General features: G+C 42.7%; 1 protein-coding gene and 1 non-coding gene across 2 annotated transcripts; both read right to left on the bottom strand.

Annotated features, from left to right (window-relative positions):
- Positions 1-11,500: 11,500 nt before the first annotated feature.
- Positions 11,501-16,220, bottom strand: DEFB123 (defensin beta 123). The gene is made up of 3 exons (XM_031434447.2): positions 16,163-16,220; positions 12,124-12,253; positions 11,501-11,504 (listed from the first exon to the last, which is right to left on the bottom strand). Exons 1-3 carry the CDS (start codon positions 16,218-16,220, stop codon positions 11,501-11,503), a joined length of 192 nt encoding a protein of 63 aa, XP_031290307.2.
- Positions 15,087-15,159, bottom strand: TRNAP-AGG (transfer RNA proline (anticodon AGG)). Its single transcript has one exon. It is a non-coding gene; the product is annotated as a tRNA-Pro (tRNA).
- Positions 16,221-17,899: the final 1,679 nt, after the last annotated feature.

The following is a 17,899-nucleotide window of genomic DNA, read 5'->3' on the forward strand; positions in this document are numbered from 1 at the left end:
AATGTTTAACTGGTTCTGGGGCTGGCACCCTTGCTCTACAATAAAACACAAGCTGTCAGCTGTCTCCTCTTGTCACTGCTTCACCACCCCCGGGGGTGGGGTGAGGGGTTGGGGAGGGACTGAGTGCGAGAGGGACGGAGGGATGGTTGGTGGAGGGAAGTGAGGTGCCTGAGGAGAGTGGGCATTAATGACCATTGTTAATGGTTCCGGTCCAGCCTGTATCATTTTGATTCTGTCCAACTCTGGAAAAATTACTCAACTTTCGTAAGCCTTTCCAGTCTGCTCATCCATAAAATGGGGATAATTATAATATCAGGAGATTAGGAGTTTATAGGAATGCCAAAAAAAAAAAAAACAAAACCCAAAAACAAAACAAAGAGTTAATGGTAAGAGTCAATAGTAATGATAATGAGAGAAAAATAATGAATTAATTATAGTAATAACTAGTAATGATTGAGTTTATAATAAGCTTCTGGCATTCAGAATGAGATGGTGCAGGGTGGGGTAATAGCTCATTGGTAGAGAACATGCTTATCATGCACGAGGTCCTGGGTTCTATCCCCAGTACCCCCATTAAAAATAAAATTAAAAAAATATAGTTGCGTTAACTAAAAAAAAAATAACAGCATGAGATGGTGCATTTGGCTTGAAAGACAGGGCCTGGTGAGAGTAAAAGGAACTTTTGCTGTTCCTTTATCTTCTATTTTAGTATTTCAAGAGGCTGTCCAGGTGGAAAGGACCAGGAGGACTTTATGAAAGCAAAATTTTCACATAAGCAGGGAGCGGGGATAGAGGAAAAGTTTGCTTCTCTTTGGAGCAGGAAACTGTGGGGACAGCAAGGCAGGGAGAAAATGTGAGCAGAGTCCGGGGAGACAGACAGACAGACGTGTTCTAATTACCCTGTATCAGGACTGTGTTTGGCTGTAAAAATAGGAATGTCAACTTTTAGGGGCTTATTTTTCTCACATATAAAGAAATCTAGGAGTAGGCAGCAACCACAACAGGGCAAGCAGCTTCTGGGATCCTCTTGGGTCACAGATGACTTCCCGAACACCCAAGGCACAATGTCATTGTTCAAAGCAGAAAGCAGAGGAGGCTTGTTGTGGGCTGGTCTCTCACTAGTACCAGGAAAGCAAAAACTTTCCCTGGAACCCACCTGAGCAGACTTCTGCTGACTTCTCAGGGGCCAGAGCTGTGTCACATGGCCACTCTAGATATAAGGGAGGCTGGGAAGAAAGTGTGTAGCTGTCGTAGCCTCTATGGTTGAACTTGGCAGAAGACCCTCAGTGTCTGCTGGAAAACAAGCCACTGGACAACAAGCAGCTAGAAAACAAGCCACACCTAGATTTCCATAAGCTTAAAATATTATATTCAGACTTACTTGCTTAAAATGTGCTTAAAATGCACATGCTTGCTTTGTTTTAATGTTCTACACAGCAGATGACCTATAACACGTATCATGCTAAAGACAATTTGTAAGGAGAAATCCTGAGATTGACCATAATGGCACGAAGGAGGGCAGATATTTCCTTAGTGTAAAACAATAGACGGTCCTGGAAAACCAGATCATCCATTAACAGAACTTTGTTCTGGCATGAAAGCATGTGGTTTACCCAGGGGAAATATTTGCTATCTCGAGATGTCCCTGAGGCAATAACAGGATAGACTCAGAAATTTTGCATACTCCCAGGAGGGTGATTGTTCCTGGAAGGGATAGGCCTGAAATTAATCAGTTAACCAGCAAGCAGAACTTAGTGCTTATCTCATGAAATATCTAAAGCCCCACCTCTCTGATCACATTTTTTTCTGAGCTGTATACTCCTAATAAATATGATGTCAACCCGGTTTTCGGCGCTCTCTATCCACGAGATCTTGAGTCCCCTGGTCCCATCTTTGCTCTTCACTTTATCTCTTTGTTTCTTAAATCTTGTGTTGCCCGTCCTCAGACACAGTCCCGAGCTGTGCTGGAAGCAGCAAGTGTTGGTCCACCTTCTCCCTGGGACTGAGCCCAGAAAAGGGCAGGCCTGTTGGATAAATTGAAGGCAAGGCCAAAGGCAGCAGGGCTCTTGCCTACTGTCCTCTGAGTTTTTGGAGAAGGTCAGTGTAGCCTTGGAATAAGAGAATGGACCTTGCGTGGACCGGCTAAGAAAGGAGCGGTGAAGGTCAAAATGCTTACCCTCTGAAGGGAGGCTGAGCCTGGGCTGGAGCGTGGTCTTGGAAGCGACCTGCTGTGCCAAGCATTAAACCTTTAGTTCCTGGCACGAGAGGGATCTGGGGATAGGCCTGCCCAAGGCGGCTGGGCGGGCGAGGAGGAGGAGAGCCCAGGGGCTGGGGTAGCAGCTTTTACCAACCAGGAAGGAAGCATTGTATTATTTAATAACAAAGCATACCACAGGAGAATCAGTCCTGCCTGAGTTTCTGTGGTCTAGATGTTGAACTGATTGCCAGTGGGCCTGTTTTAGGACCCAAAGTGGTGGGGCTGATGTGGGCTTGGTGTCTGGAGCCTAGAAAGAGGACAAGAATCCCAGACACGGCCATAGAACCACGGAGAGCCGACAGGAAGTGACGTGGCAGCCCTGTATCCCACGAGGCCTCAGTGTGTCTGAGGGAGGCCGGACCAGTTCACCAGCAGCTTGGCCTTAGCTGGAAGCAGTGGTTGTTCTCAAGGACAGTCCCAAGCTACCCAGACCCCAGCAGATGCCAGCCAGCCCCAGGCCACTGAACCGCCTCGCTCTTCCCCCAGCAGCCGCCATATCTGGGAGGAGCAGGGAGAGGAGTAATGATGCCAAAGAGACCAAGTCCCTCAGAATTCGAGAAACCTCAAGAGACTCTTTAAATTGTTGAATTAAACTGGATTGAACTAAATTTAGTTCTGTGCTCAGACCCCTCCCCCCCTCAGCTGTTTCACAAAGAATGAAGAAAGTGTGCTTTCTTTGCACGCTCTCAGACCTAGTTCAGGGGAATTCGTTATCTTTTAGCCGAGAAGATGGGGATGATTTCCGGAACTGAGGAGTCAGACAGACGCAAGTTCACACTCTGCCGCGTACAGGCCACAGGCCGGGTGACCGGGGCAAGTCACTTCCCCTGTCTGTCGTCGTCTGCAAAATGGGCATAGTGACAGCTCTTTAGCTCTTTACGGGGTGGCTGTGGGCTCAGATGGGAACATCTGGCCCTTTATCAGGGCTCAGTAAATGAAAGCGACTGCAAACGCTAGCACTTCTGCTGAGACTTCTCCATGGAGTTTCAGACCTTCTGAAAATCTACAAGAATAGTACAAAGAATTCCCAGAGATCTTTCACCCAGTTTTCCCAAATATTAACATTTTACCACTTTAACCTTATCATTTCCTCTCTCTCTCTACACACACACACACATATAATTATATATAAATGTAGATATATGTGTATATATATAGCAGATATGATAGTTTTTTATACCTAAGTATTTTACTGGAGCAGGGGAGGGTATAGCTCAGTGGTAGAGTGCGTATTTAGTACGCATGAGGTCCTGGGTTCAACCTCTACTACCTCCTTTAAAAAAACAAACAAAATTGGGGGGAGGGTATAGCTCAGTGGTAGAGTGCCTGCTTAGCATGCTCGAGGTCCTGGGTTCAATCCCCAATACTTCCACTAAGAAATGATAAAATAATAAACCTAGTTACCTCCCCCTCACAAAAAATAATAAAAAATAAAAAATTAAACAAACAAACAAAATAAACCTAACACCTACCTCCCTCCAAAAAACCCCAAACAAACAAAAATTTCACTGGATTTTCCCAAAAAACCAAAGGCATTTTCTGAGGTAACTATAGTACATTTATAAAAATCAAGACATTACTTTGACAAAATTCTATTGTCTAATCTTCAGATTAGCTAAAGGAAATCCCTGAATCACACAATCCATTCAGTTGTCATGTTTCTTTGATTTCCTTTCACCTGGAGCAGTTCTTTCCATCTTCCATGGCATTGACGGTTTTTAGGCGACCAGGCCGGTTGCCCTGTGGACTCTCAGTTTGTCTGGCATTTCTTCATGATTGGCTCCAGTTTTTGGTCGGAATTCTACAGAAGTGATGCCATGTTTCTCTCAGCGCATCATGTCAGAGGCAGCCGTTGTCCTTCTGAGGGCGGAAACAAGACAAAACAGATGAGGTGGTTTTCTGAATCTTAAACCTCACGTGTGCAGGGTTGTTTCCCACCCAGTGTCCTAACGACCCTCAGCTAAGCGTACATGCAACCTCTTAAATCCTGAAGATGCACCTAACAAACCAAGGAGACAAGATAATTCTAGGATAGAAGATTCCCCAAGATACTTTACAGATGGGGCTTCTAAGCCCAGAGAGGGAAAGTGACTTGTCCAAGGCCACACAGCTCCCACAGCACAGAGCCAGGACTTAGTCTTAAATCTTTAGCTCTCAAGTCAAGGCTATTTCCAAAGTAGAGGAAGAGCCACATGTTGGTAGGACAGGTCAGTTTGAAGGGGAAGCTTTGGGAGGAAGGGAGCTCCCCAGCCCTGGAGGAAGGCAGGGCCAGTCATGGGGGCGAGGGATGCTAGAGAAGGAATTTTTGCTCTGCATAGGTGCTGGGAAGTACTACTCAGAACACGGGCATTTCCCCAGAGAGTCACCGAATGGCTGAGCTGATGATGATAATCATATCAGCCTTTAGTAAGTGCCAAATGCTTTCCATAGGTCATCTCACTTCATTCTGTCAGTCATATGGTATTATTATCCTCCCTTTTTCTAGAAGGCAACTGAAGGTCTTCGTTAAGCTGCTTGCCCAGGCCGTACACCCAGTAAGTGGTGGAGCCAGGACTCCACCTCATCCTCTGGCACTTGATTTTGTCTTCCACACTCATCCCTCTTATACTTTTAAAATAACACTTTTTTTCCCCTAATTATAAAAGTAATACATGCTTGGAGAAAACTTGGAAAACAGAGCAGCACAAACAAGAAAGAAAGCAGAAGTCCATCATTTTCACTGTACGTGAATACCCACAAATTAAAAAAAATGTGTAAAATGTGACTTACAAATAAAATGGAATCAAACTATACATATTCTTGTGTATGTCCTGGTTTTTTTTTTTTTTAACATGTCAGTGTATCATGAACATTTCCATATGTGCTTAGTCTTCCAAAACAACATTTTTAGCACTGGGATGCCTCCTGAAATTTCTTTAAAAATTTCTCATTTTTATAACTTGAGTAGTATACTTAGAACGCATTGTGGGAAAATAAAAATAGATGAGCTTCAAAACATTCACCACGCTTTCATAATCCCTGCTAGCTTTTGTTACATATTTTGTCAAAATGGATATATACATTTTTAAATAACTTTAAAGAGTTATACATGTATTTTATAAAGTTACAAACCAGTGTGTGTATATATATGTATAGTACTCATATATAAAATATACGTACACCAGAAATTGACACAACATTGCAAACTGACTATACTTCAATAAAAAATAAAAAATATATAATATTCATATATACAATGTATTTTTACATGCATCAAGTTTCTTTAAATAGAATGGAGGTTAGAGGAGTTTCTCATACTGCTGATCAGGTGGATCCTTTGGGTTTAAAAGAAAGGAAAAGAACAACCATACAATGATGGGTACTGTAGGGGGTTCAGGGTAGGATGTGGAGATTCCCCACCCCATCTCCCACCTGGGTTTTTGAGGGCAGAGTGTTGAGTGGAACTGTTTATTGTGCCAAGGCTACATTTAAGTCTGAGAGCCAGGCAACAGTCAAATGGCCCAATTATGAAAACAGCTCAGGAAGGTGTCGTTCTGGGGACTTACAGACATAGCAAGCCTTTCCTCTGTTGATGGAGCACATCGTGTTTCTCTGGTGATGCACCAAAGGAAGTGATTGTTTATACTGAGGGGCCATTTTTATGAAAAATAAACAATGCAGAGTGATGTCCTCATTGCCAGGTACTTCCCGCACATGGGGAGCGAGACAATTCCCTTCTTCTACTCATGCAGCCACTGGCTCAACAGAGGGATTCTCCTGGCTTACTTGGACTGCTATTGCTCATGTTTGCAAAACATATCTGACAAAGTACTCATTTCCAGAATATATAAATGATGCCTATAGATCAATAAGAAAAAGACAATCTAATAATAGAGTAGGCAAATATTTAAACAGACATTTTATAAAAGAAGATACACAAGTGGCCCATAAGCCCATGAAAAGATGCTCAAAGTCATTAAGCATCAGAGCAATGCAAATTAAATTGACAATGGGATACCACTGTGCACCACCAGAATGATTAACATGAAAAAGACAGACCGTAGTAGTGAGTGTTGGTGAGGCTATAGAGCAACTGGAATGCTAATATATTGCTGGTGGGAAAGTAACATGGACAACCACTTTGGAAAAACAGTTGCAGAGTTACTTATATAAATAGAAATATGTATATTCAAAGACTTCCCTAATGTTTGTAGCAGTTTTATTTATAATATCTCATAAATGGAAACAACCCAAGTGTCCAGCAAGTGAATGGATAAATTGAGTTACTTTCATATAGTACAATAATATTCAATAAAAAACAGTAACAATATACTGATTCAGAGAACATGAATTAATCTCAAAAACATTATGTTAAGCAAAAGAAGCCAGATACAAATGTGTATGTCCTAAGCAATTCCATTTTTGTGAATTTTCAAAAAGGCAAAAACCCCCAAATGCCCATCAATAAATAATCGGATTAGGAAGATGTGATATATATAATGGAATATTACTCAACCATGAAAAAGAATAAAATACTACCATTCCTAGACCTAGAGAATATTATGCTTAGTGAAATAAGTCAGACAGAGAAAAACAAATACTATATGATATTACTTATATGTGGAATCTAAAAATTAATACAAATGAATATATATACAAAACAAAAGTAGACTCACAGACATAGAAAACAAATTTGTAGTTACCAAAGGGAAGGGGAAGGGGGAAAGAACAAATTAGAGGTATAGCATTGACAGATATGAACTACTTTATATAAAATAGATAAGCAACACAGATTTACTGTAAAACAGAGGGAATTATACCCATTATCTTGTAATACCTATAATGGAATATAATCTGCAGAAATACTGAATCACTATGTTGTACACCTGAAACCAACACAATATTTTAAATCAATTATACTTCAAAAAAATCCAGTTTGAATAGTCAGATAGACAAAGAAAAAAAAAAAAGGCAAAACTGAATTGATTTAAGAAGTAAGAAAGTAAGTTAAATAAAAAACAAAAAAACCCTTATTTCTCTCTCTCTCTTTGAGCACGTGTAGTTGAATTTGGGTAAGTTATCTTGCTTATGATCCAAATCCATTTGTCTTATAAAGAAAAACAAACACTGTGCTGTTCTCTAGTGATACAACAGTAAATAGAACAAACAGAGGTTTTGCCATCATGGAGTCTACAACCTGTGGAAGAAAAAGATGTTAAACAAGAAATAAATTGAAATTACCCATGGTGGCAAAGGCCATGAAGAGAACAGTGACTGAGAATAAGGGAGGGATGTCTGGAGGGAGGTGGACCTCATGAGCTATCAGAGTAACCTCTCTGGGATTACCTGGGTACCTGAGTAACCTGGGATCTGTAGGATGAGAAATCGTGCTTGCAAATAATTGGGAGGGGGTTTGCAGATGAGTATTTCAGATAGAGCAGCATGTGTGTAGGACGTTGAGGGGAAGGGTGGCTTGTTCCTGAAACTGGGAGAATGGTTTTGTGGCTAACGGTACGCAAGGGGAGAGGGATACAAGATGAGGTTTGAGAGGACTGTTAATAGCTAGATCAGATTCTCAAAGGAGAGATACTGCCATCTAGAGGTTACTTGGGGAATTTACTAGGGGCATTTTTTTACTCTTCAAAATTAATGGTACCCTTCCTGGAATTTGTAGATAGGGGACCTGGGAAGCTAGATGGCATGCAACATGTGTGACTGTTCTGGAAAATGAAGTATTGGCCCATTTTGCAAACAAAATTAAAATGTCCTGCTAGAACACATCATGGAAAAACCCCTTCCTGAGTTGCCTCAATAGAGAATCATGGCTTCTCATTTAAATTCACAGACCAAGAGGCCCTTGACTGACTTAGAGGCCGGTCCCTTAGAGGGAGGGAGGACTCTATAACAATGTTGCAAGTATATACTGAAAATTTTCCTTCAGGCTAAGGCGACTGTGGCCATTTACCAGGGTGATTATACACTTGGGAAAGGCAATGCTATTTCTGAGTTGACACTAGTAACAAGGGACCCAAAATGCCATGTTTAAATATTGATGGTGAGGATCCTGAGTGGTGGGCAGTGGGAGGGAAGGACTGGATGAAACTTCCAGGATATCAGTAGTGATTCCAGGAGTCTTCCAGTTAGATGGCGCCCAGTAACCAAATGGGAAAGGAAATTAGAGGGAAAGATTGATTGAAAGGATAATCTAAACTCACACACAGAAAAACAGTGTATCGGTTTTCTATCACTGCATTACAAACCACTCTAAAACCTAGTGGATTAAAATAACAACTATTCACTATTTCTCAGAATTCCCATTTTCTTAACATATTGATAATACTTATTTTAAAGTTGTCTATTGCTTCTACAACTAAAGATACAAAGAAGGAACCACAACGAGATGGGCAGGAGGGGTGGCGTCATGGTATAGTCAAGACCCGCATCCCCACAAAAGGGAGAGCAATTGCAGTTGAGGGTCTCCCTGAGGAGCAAGGGGTCTGAGTCTCGCATCGGGCTGCCAGCCTAGGGGTCCTGCACCAGGAAGATGGACCTCCCGAATGTTTGGCTTTGAAGGCCAGCGGGGCTTACTTTCAGGACAGCCAGAGGGCTGTGGGAAAGACTCCACTCTTAAAAGGCGCACACCAAATCTCACATACTCCGGGACCCAGGGCAGAAGCCGTCATTTGAAAAGAGCCTGGGTCAGAGATACTTGCTAATCTTGGAGAGCCTCTTGGAGAGGCAGGAGGCAACTGGAGCTCACCTCGGGGACACAGACCCTGGTGGCAGCCGTTTTGGGGAGTTTATCCTGCCATGTGGACACTGATGCTGGCGAGTGCCATTTTGGAATCCTCCCTCTAGCTTATTAGTTCTGGGGCAACTGATTCCACCCACTAACCTTTTGGCACTAGTACTGGGACACCCCAGGCCAAGCAACAAGCTGGGCAGGGACACAAGCCCCACTACCGGCAGGCCTACTGCCCTAAGACCCCCTGGAGCCCACAGCTGCCCTTGTCCTGGCTCTGCCACTAGAGGGCCCAGGACCCAGCCCTGCACACCAGCACACTAGCACTAGCCCTGGACCCCAAGGACCCTGCAGCCAGAGACCCTAGGACCCTGGTCTACCTGGTGAGTGGGCACTAGCCCCAGGACCCCCTTGGCCCCAGCTCCACGCACCAGTCTGCCAACACCAACCCCAGGACCCTTGGGTCCTACAGCCAGAGACCCTAGGTCCCACAACAGGCCTTTATCCACCAATGGGTGAGCACCAGCCTTGGGATCCCCTGAGTCCTGTCCCCACCCACCAGAAGGTGGTTAACAGCTCCACGAACACTGCAACCCTGCAGCCTCTCATTCCAAGACCCTGTTCACCCATCAGCAGGCCAATACTAGATCTGGACCCCTGGCCCCACAACCTCTCACTCCAGGACCTGGCTCTGCCCACCAGTGGGCCAGCACTAGTCCCAGGACCAACTCTACAGCCAGCAGCCTCATTACCCAGCCCTGCCAACCAGTGGCTGGCAGCCTCAACATGAGTCAGGGCCTGGCAACCAACTGGACTGGGGGCCAGCTATGCTTACTAGACCCCCCACAGTCGTCAGCCTGCAACAACAGGAGGACTCACGCAGCCCACATAGAGGGCACCCCTCGAGCATAGAGCTCTGGTGACTGGAGGTGGGTGCACTACTGGGATACATAGGATGTCTCCTACAAAAGGCCACCTCTCCGAGGCTGGGAAATAGAACCAAACTACCAGATACATAGAAAAAAACCCCAACAAATTAGGCAAAATGAGGCAACAGAGGAATATGTTTCAAATGAAGGAACAAGATAAAACCCCAGAAGAACTCAGTAAAGGGGAGGTAGGCAATCTACCCTACAGAGAGTTCAAGGTAATTATCCTGAAGATGTTCAAAGAACTTGGGAGAAGATTGAATGAACAGAGAGAGAAGTCAGAAGTTTTTAACAAAGAGTTAGAAAATATAAAGAAGAACCCAACAGAGACAAATAATACAGTAACTGACATGACAAATATACTAGAGGAAATCAATAGTAGATTAAAGATACAGAGGAACGAACCAATGAGCTGCAAGACAGAGAAGTGGAAATCACTGAAGCTGAACAGAAAAAATAAAGAAGAAAAAAAAAATGAGGACAGTTTGAGAGACCTCTGGGACGACATCAAGTGTACTAATATTCACATTATAGGGGTCCCAGGATGAGAAGAGAGAGAGAAAGGGGCAGAGAATATACTTGAAGACATAAAGCTGAAAATGTCCCTAACCTGGGAAAGGAAACAGACATTCGGGTCAGGGAAGCACAGACTCCCAAAGAGGATCACACCACCAGACATTGTAATAAAAATGGCAAAAATTAAAGAAAGAATATTAAAAGCAGCCAGGGATAAGCAACAAGTTATGTACAAAGGAACTCCCATAAGGCTATCAGCTGACTTTCAGCAGAAACTCTGCGGGCCAGAAGGGAATAGCACGATATGTTGAAAGCGATGAAAGGGAAAAACCTACAATCAGGAATACTCTACCTGGCAAGGCCTTCATTCAGATTTGATGGAGAGATTGAAAGCTTTACAGACGAAAGCTAAAAGAGTTCAGCTTCACCAAACCAGCTTTACAATAAATATTAAAGGAAATTCTCTAAGAATAGAAAGAGAGATCAAATTTGTGATTCCTAGAGGTAAGGTAGAGGGAGAGAAGTTGGATGAAAGCTGTCAAAAGGCACAAACTGCCAGTTATAAGATACATAAGTACTAGGGATGTGATGTACAACATGATAAGTATAATTAACACTGCTGTATATTATATATGAAAGTTGTTAAGAGAGTAAATCCTGAGAGTTCTCATCATAAGACAAATTTTTTTTCTAGTGCTTTAACTTTGTATCTATGTGAGATGAGGGAAGTTCACTAAACTTATCGTGATAATCACTTCATGATGTATGTAAGTCAAATCATTATGCTGTGCACCTTAAATGTATATAGTGTATAAGTTAAACATATATCAGGTGACATATAGTGCTATATGCCAATTATATCTTAATCAAACCAGAAGAAAGAAGTTGTCTGTTAATTCCAACAACTGCGCCATCTTTGGGTCTGCTTCTATTGATTACTTTGATTCTTGATTGTGTCATATTTTCCTTCTTCTGAACATGTCTTTTAACTTTGAAATATTCTGTGCCAGAAATTGCATTCAAAAGAACTATAGAGACTAGAATAAGTTTTTTTTTTTTTTTTTTTTTTTTTTTTTTTTAACTCAAGGAGAGCATATCCTTTCTTCTGTTAGCTAATCGGTTCTGGTTGTTAACACACCTCTGCAAACCAAGACAACAAAATGTTTTTAGTTCTTGTTGCGTTACCACGTAGGTAAAAAGAAAAGTTTGGAATTTCAGAGTAATGATTTATGAGATGATAATGAGGTCACAGAGATGAATATTATAGCTAAAGACAGCCGGTAAGAGCACCATGGAATTACTGAGAACAACCTGAGTTAATCTCTGAAAATGAACACATTTATACCTAAAGCCTTTACCTTAAAAATTCTAGAAACATAAGGATACATAAGCACACTTTTCATTAGCTGCCAGAATGATATTATCACATGTTGCATAGATTCCAGAAAATTCCACTGCACACTTGTGAGAGTGAGATTGAAAAAGGCAAAGAATGATTATTATGATGAGAATAGTTTTGACTTAATGGACCACCTGAAAGAGGACCTCCTGAGAACAGCTGTGTAGACTAACAGGCAAACACAAAGGTCAGCCAGAGATGTTTATTGACAGAGCTCGGGCATCCATCGGGGTCAGACTCAGGGTAGCTTCATCTGCATTTTGATGGCTTTAGGCTTCAAAGAACTTAAAATCTCCTTAACGTTTCTCTTGGCTGGTACTTGGGCTTCACACAGCACATTTTATTATTTGTGCAGTAAACATAGACGCTTTCCTTCTTGAAGCATCTCTGACGGCATCTGCCACGAAGATTCCAGCATTTTTGGGTGCCACCTGACACACAAAAAAGAAAGAAGAATGGAGATGGTGTCAGTTCTAAGAAGAGGTAGGTTCTGGGTTTGGAAGATCTTAAAAGGGTTAAAACAGATGTGATAGAGGGTGCTCAGTTTCCTCTGGCTTCCATCTGTATCTCTTGCTTCCCCTTTATTAGGTCTCTTGTGATTACACTGAGTGCACCCAGAAATGCCAAGATAATCTCCCCATCTCAAGATCCTTAACTTAATCACACCTGCAAAATCTCCTTTACCATGTAAGGTAATATATTCATAGGTTCTGGGGATTAGGGCTTGGAAAGCTTTGGGGAGTCATTATTTAGCCCACTACATTACGCAAAAGATAAAAACCATAACACATTTCAGAGAAAGAAAGGAAGACATAAAGAAATGAAGAGAGCCACCATGTTCATGGATTCAAAGACTTAATTTTGATAAGATCTCAATTCTCCTTAAATTAATCAACACAGTCCCAAGAAAAATTCCAGCAGGCTATTTTGTAGAATTGAAAAGCTGAGTCTAAAATTTATGTGAAAATGCAAAGGACCTGAAACAGCTAAAACGATTTTTAAAACAACAAAGTTTGAGGACTTACACTACCTGATTTCAAGCTTTACTACAAAGCCGGAGTAACCAAGACAACATGGTATTGGCATAAGGACAGACATATAGATCAGTGGAATGGCAGAGAGAGTCCATAAGTTGATCCCAACCTATATGGTCAATTGATTTTCAACAAAGATGTCAAGGTAATTCAAAGAGGGAAACAGAAATCCTTTTCATTAAACGATGTTAGCATATCCATGTGCAAATAAGTGAACCTCAACCTTTATCTCACACTATACACAAAAATTACCTTGAAATGAATTATGGACCTAAATGTAAGAGCTAAAACAATACAGCATCTGGAAGAAACCATAGGAGAAAATGCTCGAATACTTTGGACTTCTTCAAAACTAAAAGTTCTTGCCTTTCAAAAGACACTTGTTAAGTAAATCAAAAGGCAATTTATAGTCTAGAAGAAAGTATTTACAAAGGGTATATCTTACAAAGAAAGTTTACCTAGAATACATACAACACACAAAAAACCTGATTAAAAGTGGGCATTACACCAAAGAAGACATAAATGGCAAATAAACACAACAAAATGTTTCATATGATTAGTCATTAAGTGTTTTAGCTATCAGTAAAACAATGAAAACTACATGCCCACTAGAATGGTTAAAATGGAAAGACAGACAATCCATGTGTTGACAAAGATGCGGAGCAACTGTAAATCTCGTATCGTTAGTAGGAATGCAAAATGGTACAGCCACTTTGGAAAACGGTTTGCAGTTTTTTATAAAGTTTATCATAACCTTAATCATACAACCCAGCAACTCCACCCTTAGGTATTTAGAGAAATGAAGACTTGCATTGACCCTTTCAGAATAGCTCTATTTACAACAGCGAAAAACTGGAAACTGCCCAAACATCTAACAATTAGTTAATTGATAAACAAATTGTAGTTTATGTTCATACAATGGACTACTACTCACCAACACAAAGAAACAAGCTACTGACACACGAACATGGTTGAATCACAAAAGCATTATGCTAAGTTAAAGAAGCCGGGCACAAAAGTCTTCATGTTGTATAATTTCAAAAGGCCAAACTAAAGTGACAGAATATAGATTAGTCATAGCTGGTGGCTGAGGGACCCAAGAGGTGACTGATAGCAAAGGGGAATGAGAGCTTTTTTCAGGGTAATGGAAATGTATTAAACCACAATTGCAGTGGTGGTTATGTGAGTGTATAAATTTGTTGAAACTCGTGTTGTATACTTAAAATGTGGACATTTAATCTTACACAAATGATAATTTAATAAAACTGATAAAAACGATAAGAAAAAAGTTCAATAGAAAGCAACAAATATTAAAGATAGGCAGAGGAGATTCAATACAGAGACAAGATGAGACCTTGAGAAATAAAATCAGAGCAAGAAGTCAGAAGAAATACTACAAACTATAATTCAAGAGAACGTTCTTTAAACAAAAGGTGACTTGAAAATGCTGAAGGAGTACACAGCTTATCTGAGAATATTGGTGTGGAAGAAAGAACATACTGAAGTAATACGGAATAGTCTGAGTACAAAACCTGTAGTCCTCACTTTGAATAGGAATTATCAATATGAATTCATGAGGTATTTCATGTGTATTCAATGTGTTGATTTTGCCACCTGTTCTATCTACTGTAAAGATGTAGAGAGAAGAACCAGTTTAGTAGCGTTGAATATTGCTGGCATCTAGATCACAGTTCTGAAATGCCATTTTCTTACTAAAAAAAATTAGGGCTTCTTGAAGAAATGGCTAGTTCAAGGTCTGGCGCAGGAATTGTTCACGATGAGCCCAGTATATCTTGTCACACCAGATAACTAGTTGTGAACCAGTGAAACTTCTTTTGTTAATGAACAAAAGGACAAAGTGCTGAGAAACCCTGTTTTCTCAAATCAATCCTGTCAGAAGCTTTGTATTTGAAATACCTTCCCCACAAATCCACATGACCCACCCCTTATCCTCCCTCAGGTCACAGTGAGCCATTCCACGAATACTCCTTTCAAATGGCAAATCCATATTCTGCTGGTAATCTTTGTCCCCTTTCCTGCCTGTTTTGTTCTTTATACTCACAATCTGACATTCTGTATGTTTCACTTTCTTAAAAATTTTTTTCTGCCTCCCTCAATAGAATGTAAGCTCCAAGAGCCTGAAGTATTCTTGCTTTTCTTTTTTTGGGGGGGGGGGGTGGAGGGAGGGAGATAATTAGGTTTTATTTTTATTTATTTACTAATATTTTTATGGAGGTACTGGGGATTGAACCCAGAACCCTGTGCATCCTAAGTACACACTCTACCACTGAGCTATACCCTCCCCCTTGAAGGCTTTTCTTACCTTGTTTTGTTCTGTTTTGTTCACTGCTCTACCTCCTGTACCTTACCACAGTGCCTGGAACATGAAATCCATTCAATCACGTTTATTGAATGAACTGATTGACTAAATCATGACATATCAAGTTACTTTCTCCTAAATCCAGGTGTAATCTTGGAGAAGGAGAAATGCTCAAAGATGGAGTATTTATTCCAAAGAGACGGAATTAACTCGAAACTGTTTTAAGTCAGAACAGATGAACATTTAATTGCTAAGTGCCCTCCACCACTGTCCTAGCAGCAGGATGGAAGTTCCTGGGAAAATCTAGGTGAGTTATAGAAAATGAAGAGGCTACATTTTTTTTTTTTTGCACACCAAAGTTTCAGTGTGTTCAATGTTGTTCCCTCAACCCTAGATGGCTATATGCATGGCTCTGTTATAGCAGTTTGAGAAATGAGGAAATTGAAATTCTGGGCTGACCATGGGCACCCCAGGACCCTGGATCCCCTCTGGCACTCTGGGTTGAAATGCTATTTCACGTCTCTCGCAGTGAGTTCCTCCCAGGCCATGTCACTGATCTCTGTGGTCCTAGCTCCCAACACCAGAGCTAGGCACAGAGACAGCAAGAAATAAATACGAGCTCTCCTCTCTCCTTAAGGTGGCTGCAGTCTTTACGAAGCCTAGATCATTCTGGGGACAATTTTGTGAAAGGGCCACTACTATCCCATCCTCTCCCTGCTCCTCCCGCCCACCTCTTCCGTTCTTCCTCACACGTGGGGCCACCCGGGCATGCTCCCTGGGAGAGTGGGTTGGGGTGGCTGAGCCAGAAGCTCTAGGTGTAGTTGATGCCTAAGATCTGGCGCCTGCCGCCGGTGCGGGCTCCTCCTCCATGTGACTCCGTGAGGTGACCTACAGAGGCCGGGCATCCCATCCTCCCCATCCGTGGGATTCTGTGACCAGGTCTCACTCTCCACACCCTGCCCCTTCCCTGAAGAGGTCCAGGTTACCTGGAGTGAGCTGGGACAAGAGCAGCAGTGCAGCCAGAGTCAGCAAAAGGAGCTTCATGGCTGGAAGTGGCCAAGTGAAGCTGCAAGTCCGATGTGCTGGCAAAGCTAATTGGGGGAGAGCTCTGGCCTCTCTGGCTTCCCCTCCCTTGGTCCAACCGGAACAGATGTCACCCGCACGTGCCCTCAGCTGACCACGGGCACGGCCCCCTCGCCCCGTGAGCCCGCAGTGTGCAGCCACACGCCCTGAGCTGGCACGCTTCCTTCGTCATTTAGGTCAAGCAACAAGGTCCCACATCCAAGACCTCGTACGCATCCTTCCACCCGGCTCTAAACCGCCGGCACCAACGGACCACAAGGGGGCGCCACGCACAAGGACTCCAGAAGGTCGAGGCCGACTTCGCAGGGAAGATGGCAATGAACCGTGTTTGGAGGCATAAATACCAAAGCGCCAGGCGATGAGCTGAAATGAGGTTCTAGGCGAAGGGAAGTCTGTACCAAGGTTTCTGTTGGTGTGGAATATGAGAAATAGGAGGTAACTGGGGCAGAAACTGGCAGGAGAATGGTAGTAAGAGATGAAGCTCCCGCACCAGCCTGGCTGTGCCGTCTCAGTACCAGTAGCCGCAGCGCCCAGCCACCCGAGGGCTGACCAGGCAGTGGACCTTACCCACAGAGCCAGACCTTCTGGGCGCCAGGCTGTGCCCCTTCCTCAGAGATCCAAGAACCAGTTATTGGGTCCCTCTGAACACTCAAGTTTTGAAAATCCGTCCTCTTCCCTCAGTTCCCACAGCCAGGGGCGGGGGGCGGGGGTGGTTACTGTTTCCGCAGGGTCTTCGGTTTGCTCATTTTCAGCCTTCCAACAACCGTGCAGCCAATTCCTTGTATGAAATACCCTATGTGGCTTCCGTTTCCCAGCTGAACCCTACTTGATACAGCAGTCAAGGGTGGAAAAGCTTATGTAGGATTTACAAGACAAAATAACACTGAAAAACCATTTCCATAGGGGCAGAAAACATATCAAGGATGATGAAGAATGAAAGGTAAGTGAAAGAGTGAGGTCAGTAGGTGTAAACAACTCCTAAAATCTTTACCGGGGGCGGGGAATAGCTCCAGCGGTAGAGTGCATCCTTAGCACAAAGTCCTGGGTTCAAACCTCAGTACCTCCATTAAAATAAACAAATAAATTAAAAAAAAAACAAACAAAAAACCCTAACCAGTCCCCTTAACATTAAATTAAAACCTTTACAAGAGGAGACAGAAGCTAGGAAGGGACTCAGTGCCCAATGACTAGAAATCCACCGTTGTCTGTGTTCATTTCTAAGGAGGTTCATTTTTCAAATATGTATTAGTTAAGGCTCATTCAGGGAAGCAGCAGAATGCCATCAGCATTCGGTAATAAGGATTTTATTATAACGATGAGACACTATTCAATTGTGGGAGAAGCTGGGAAGAAAGATCTGTGCTGGGGGTAGTGGGATCACTAAGGGAGCTGGCGTAGAAGTCTGTGAAAGGTCATTTGTTCTTCAAAGCTACTGCCTGTTTGAGTTCATAGAGGCGTGTTGAGCGGTGGGCCTGGGCCCAGGGTCACTTTGGTCAGCAGGGCTGGCAGTTGGGAAGGAGAGCTGACGTGTAGCAGGGAACAGCGAGGACAGACTGAAACCTACAAACCTCTGTGATTCTGTCCCTCACCAGCTCTGACCAATGACAACCTTCAGAGCACAGTGATGCTGCTTCATCCCC

Source organism: Camelus dromedarius, chromosome 18 (assembly GCF_036321535.1).
Source record: "Camelus dromedarius isolate mCamDro1 chromosome 18, mCamDro1.pat, whole genome shotgun sequence".
NCBI lineage: Eukaryota > Metazoa > Chordata > Mammalia > Artiodactyla > Camelidae > Camelus > Camelus dromedarius.

Excerpts from the sequence above, each read along its gene's own strand:
- DEFB123 (XM_031434447.2), bottom strand. The coding sequence starts at position 16,220 with ATGAAGCTCCTTTTGCTGACTCTGGCTGCACTGCTGCTCTTGTCCCAG. Across the intron at positions 12,254-16,162 it reads CTTGTCCCAGCTCACTCCAG|GTGGCACCCAAAAATGCTGG; the intron begins GTAACCTGGACC and ends TTTGTGTGTCAG.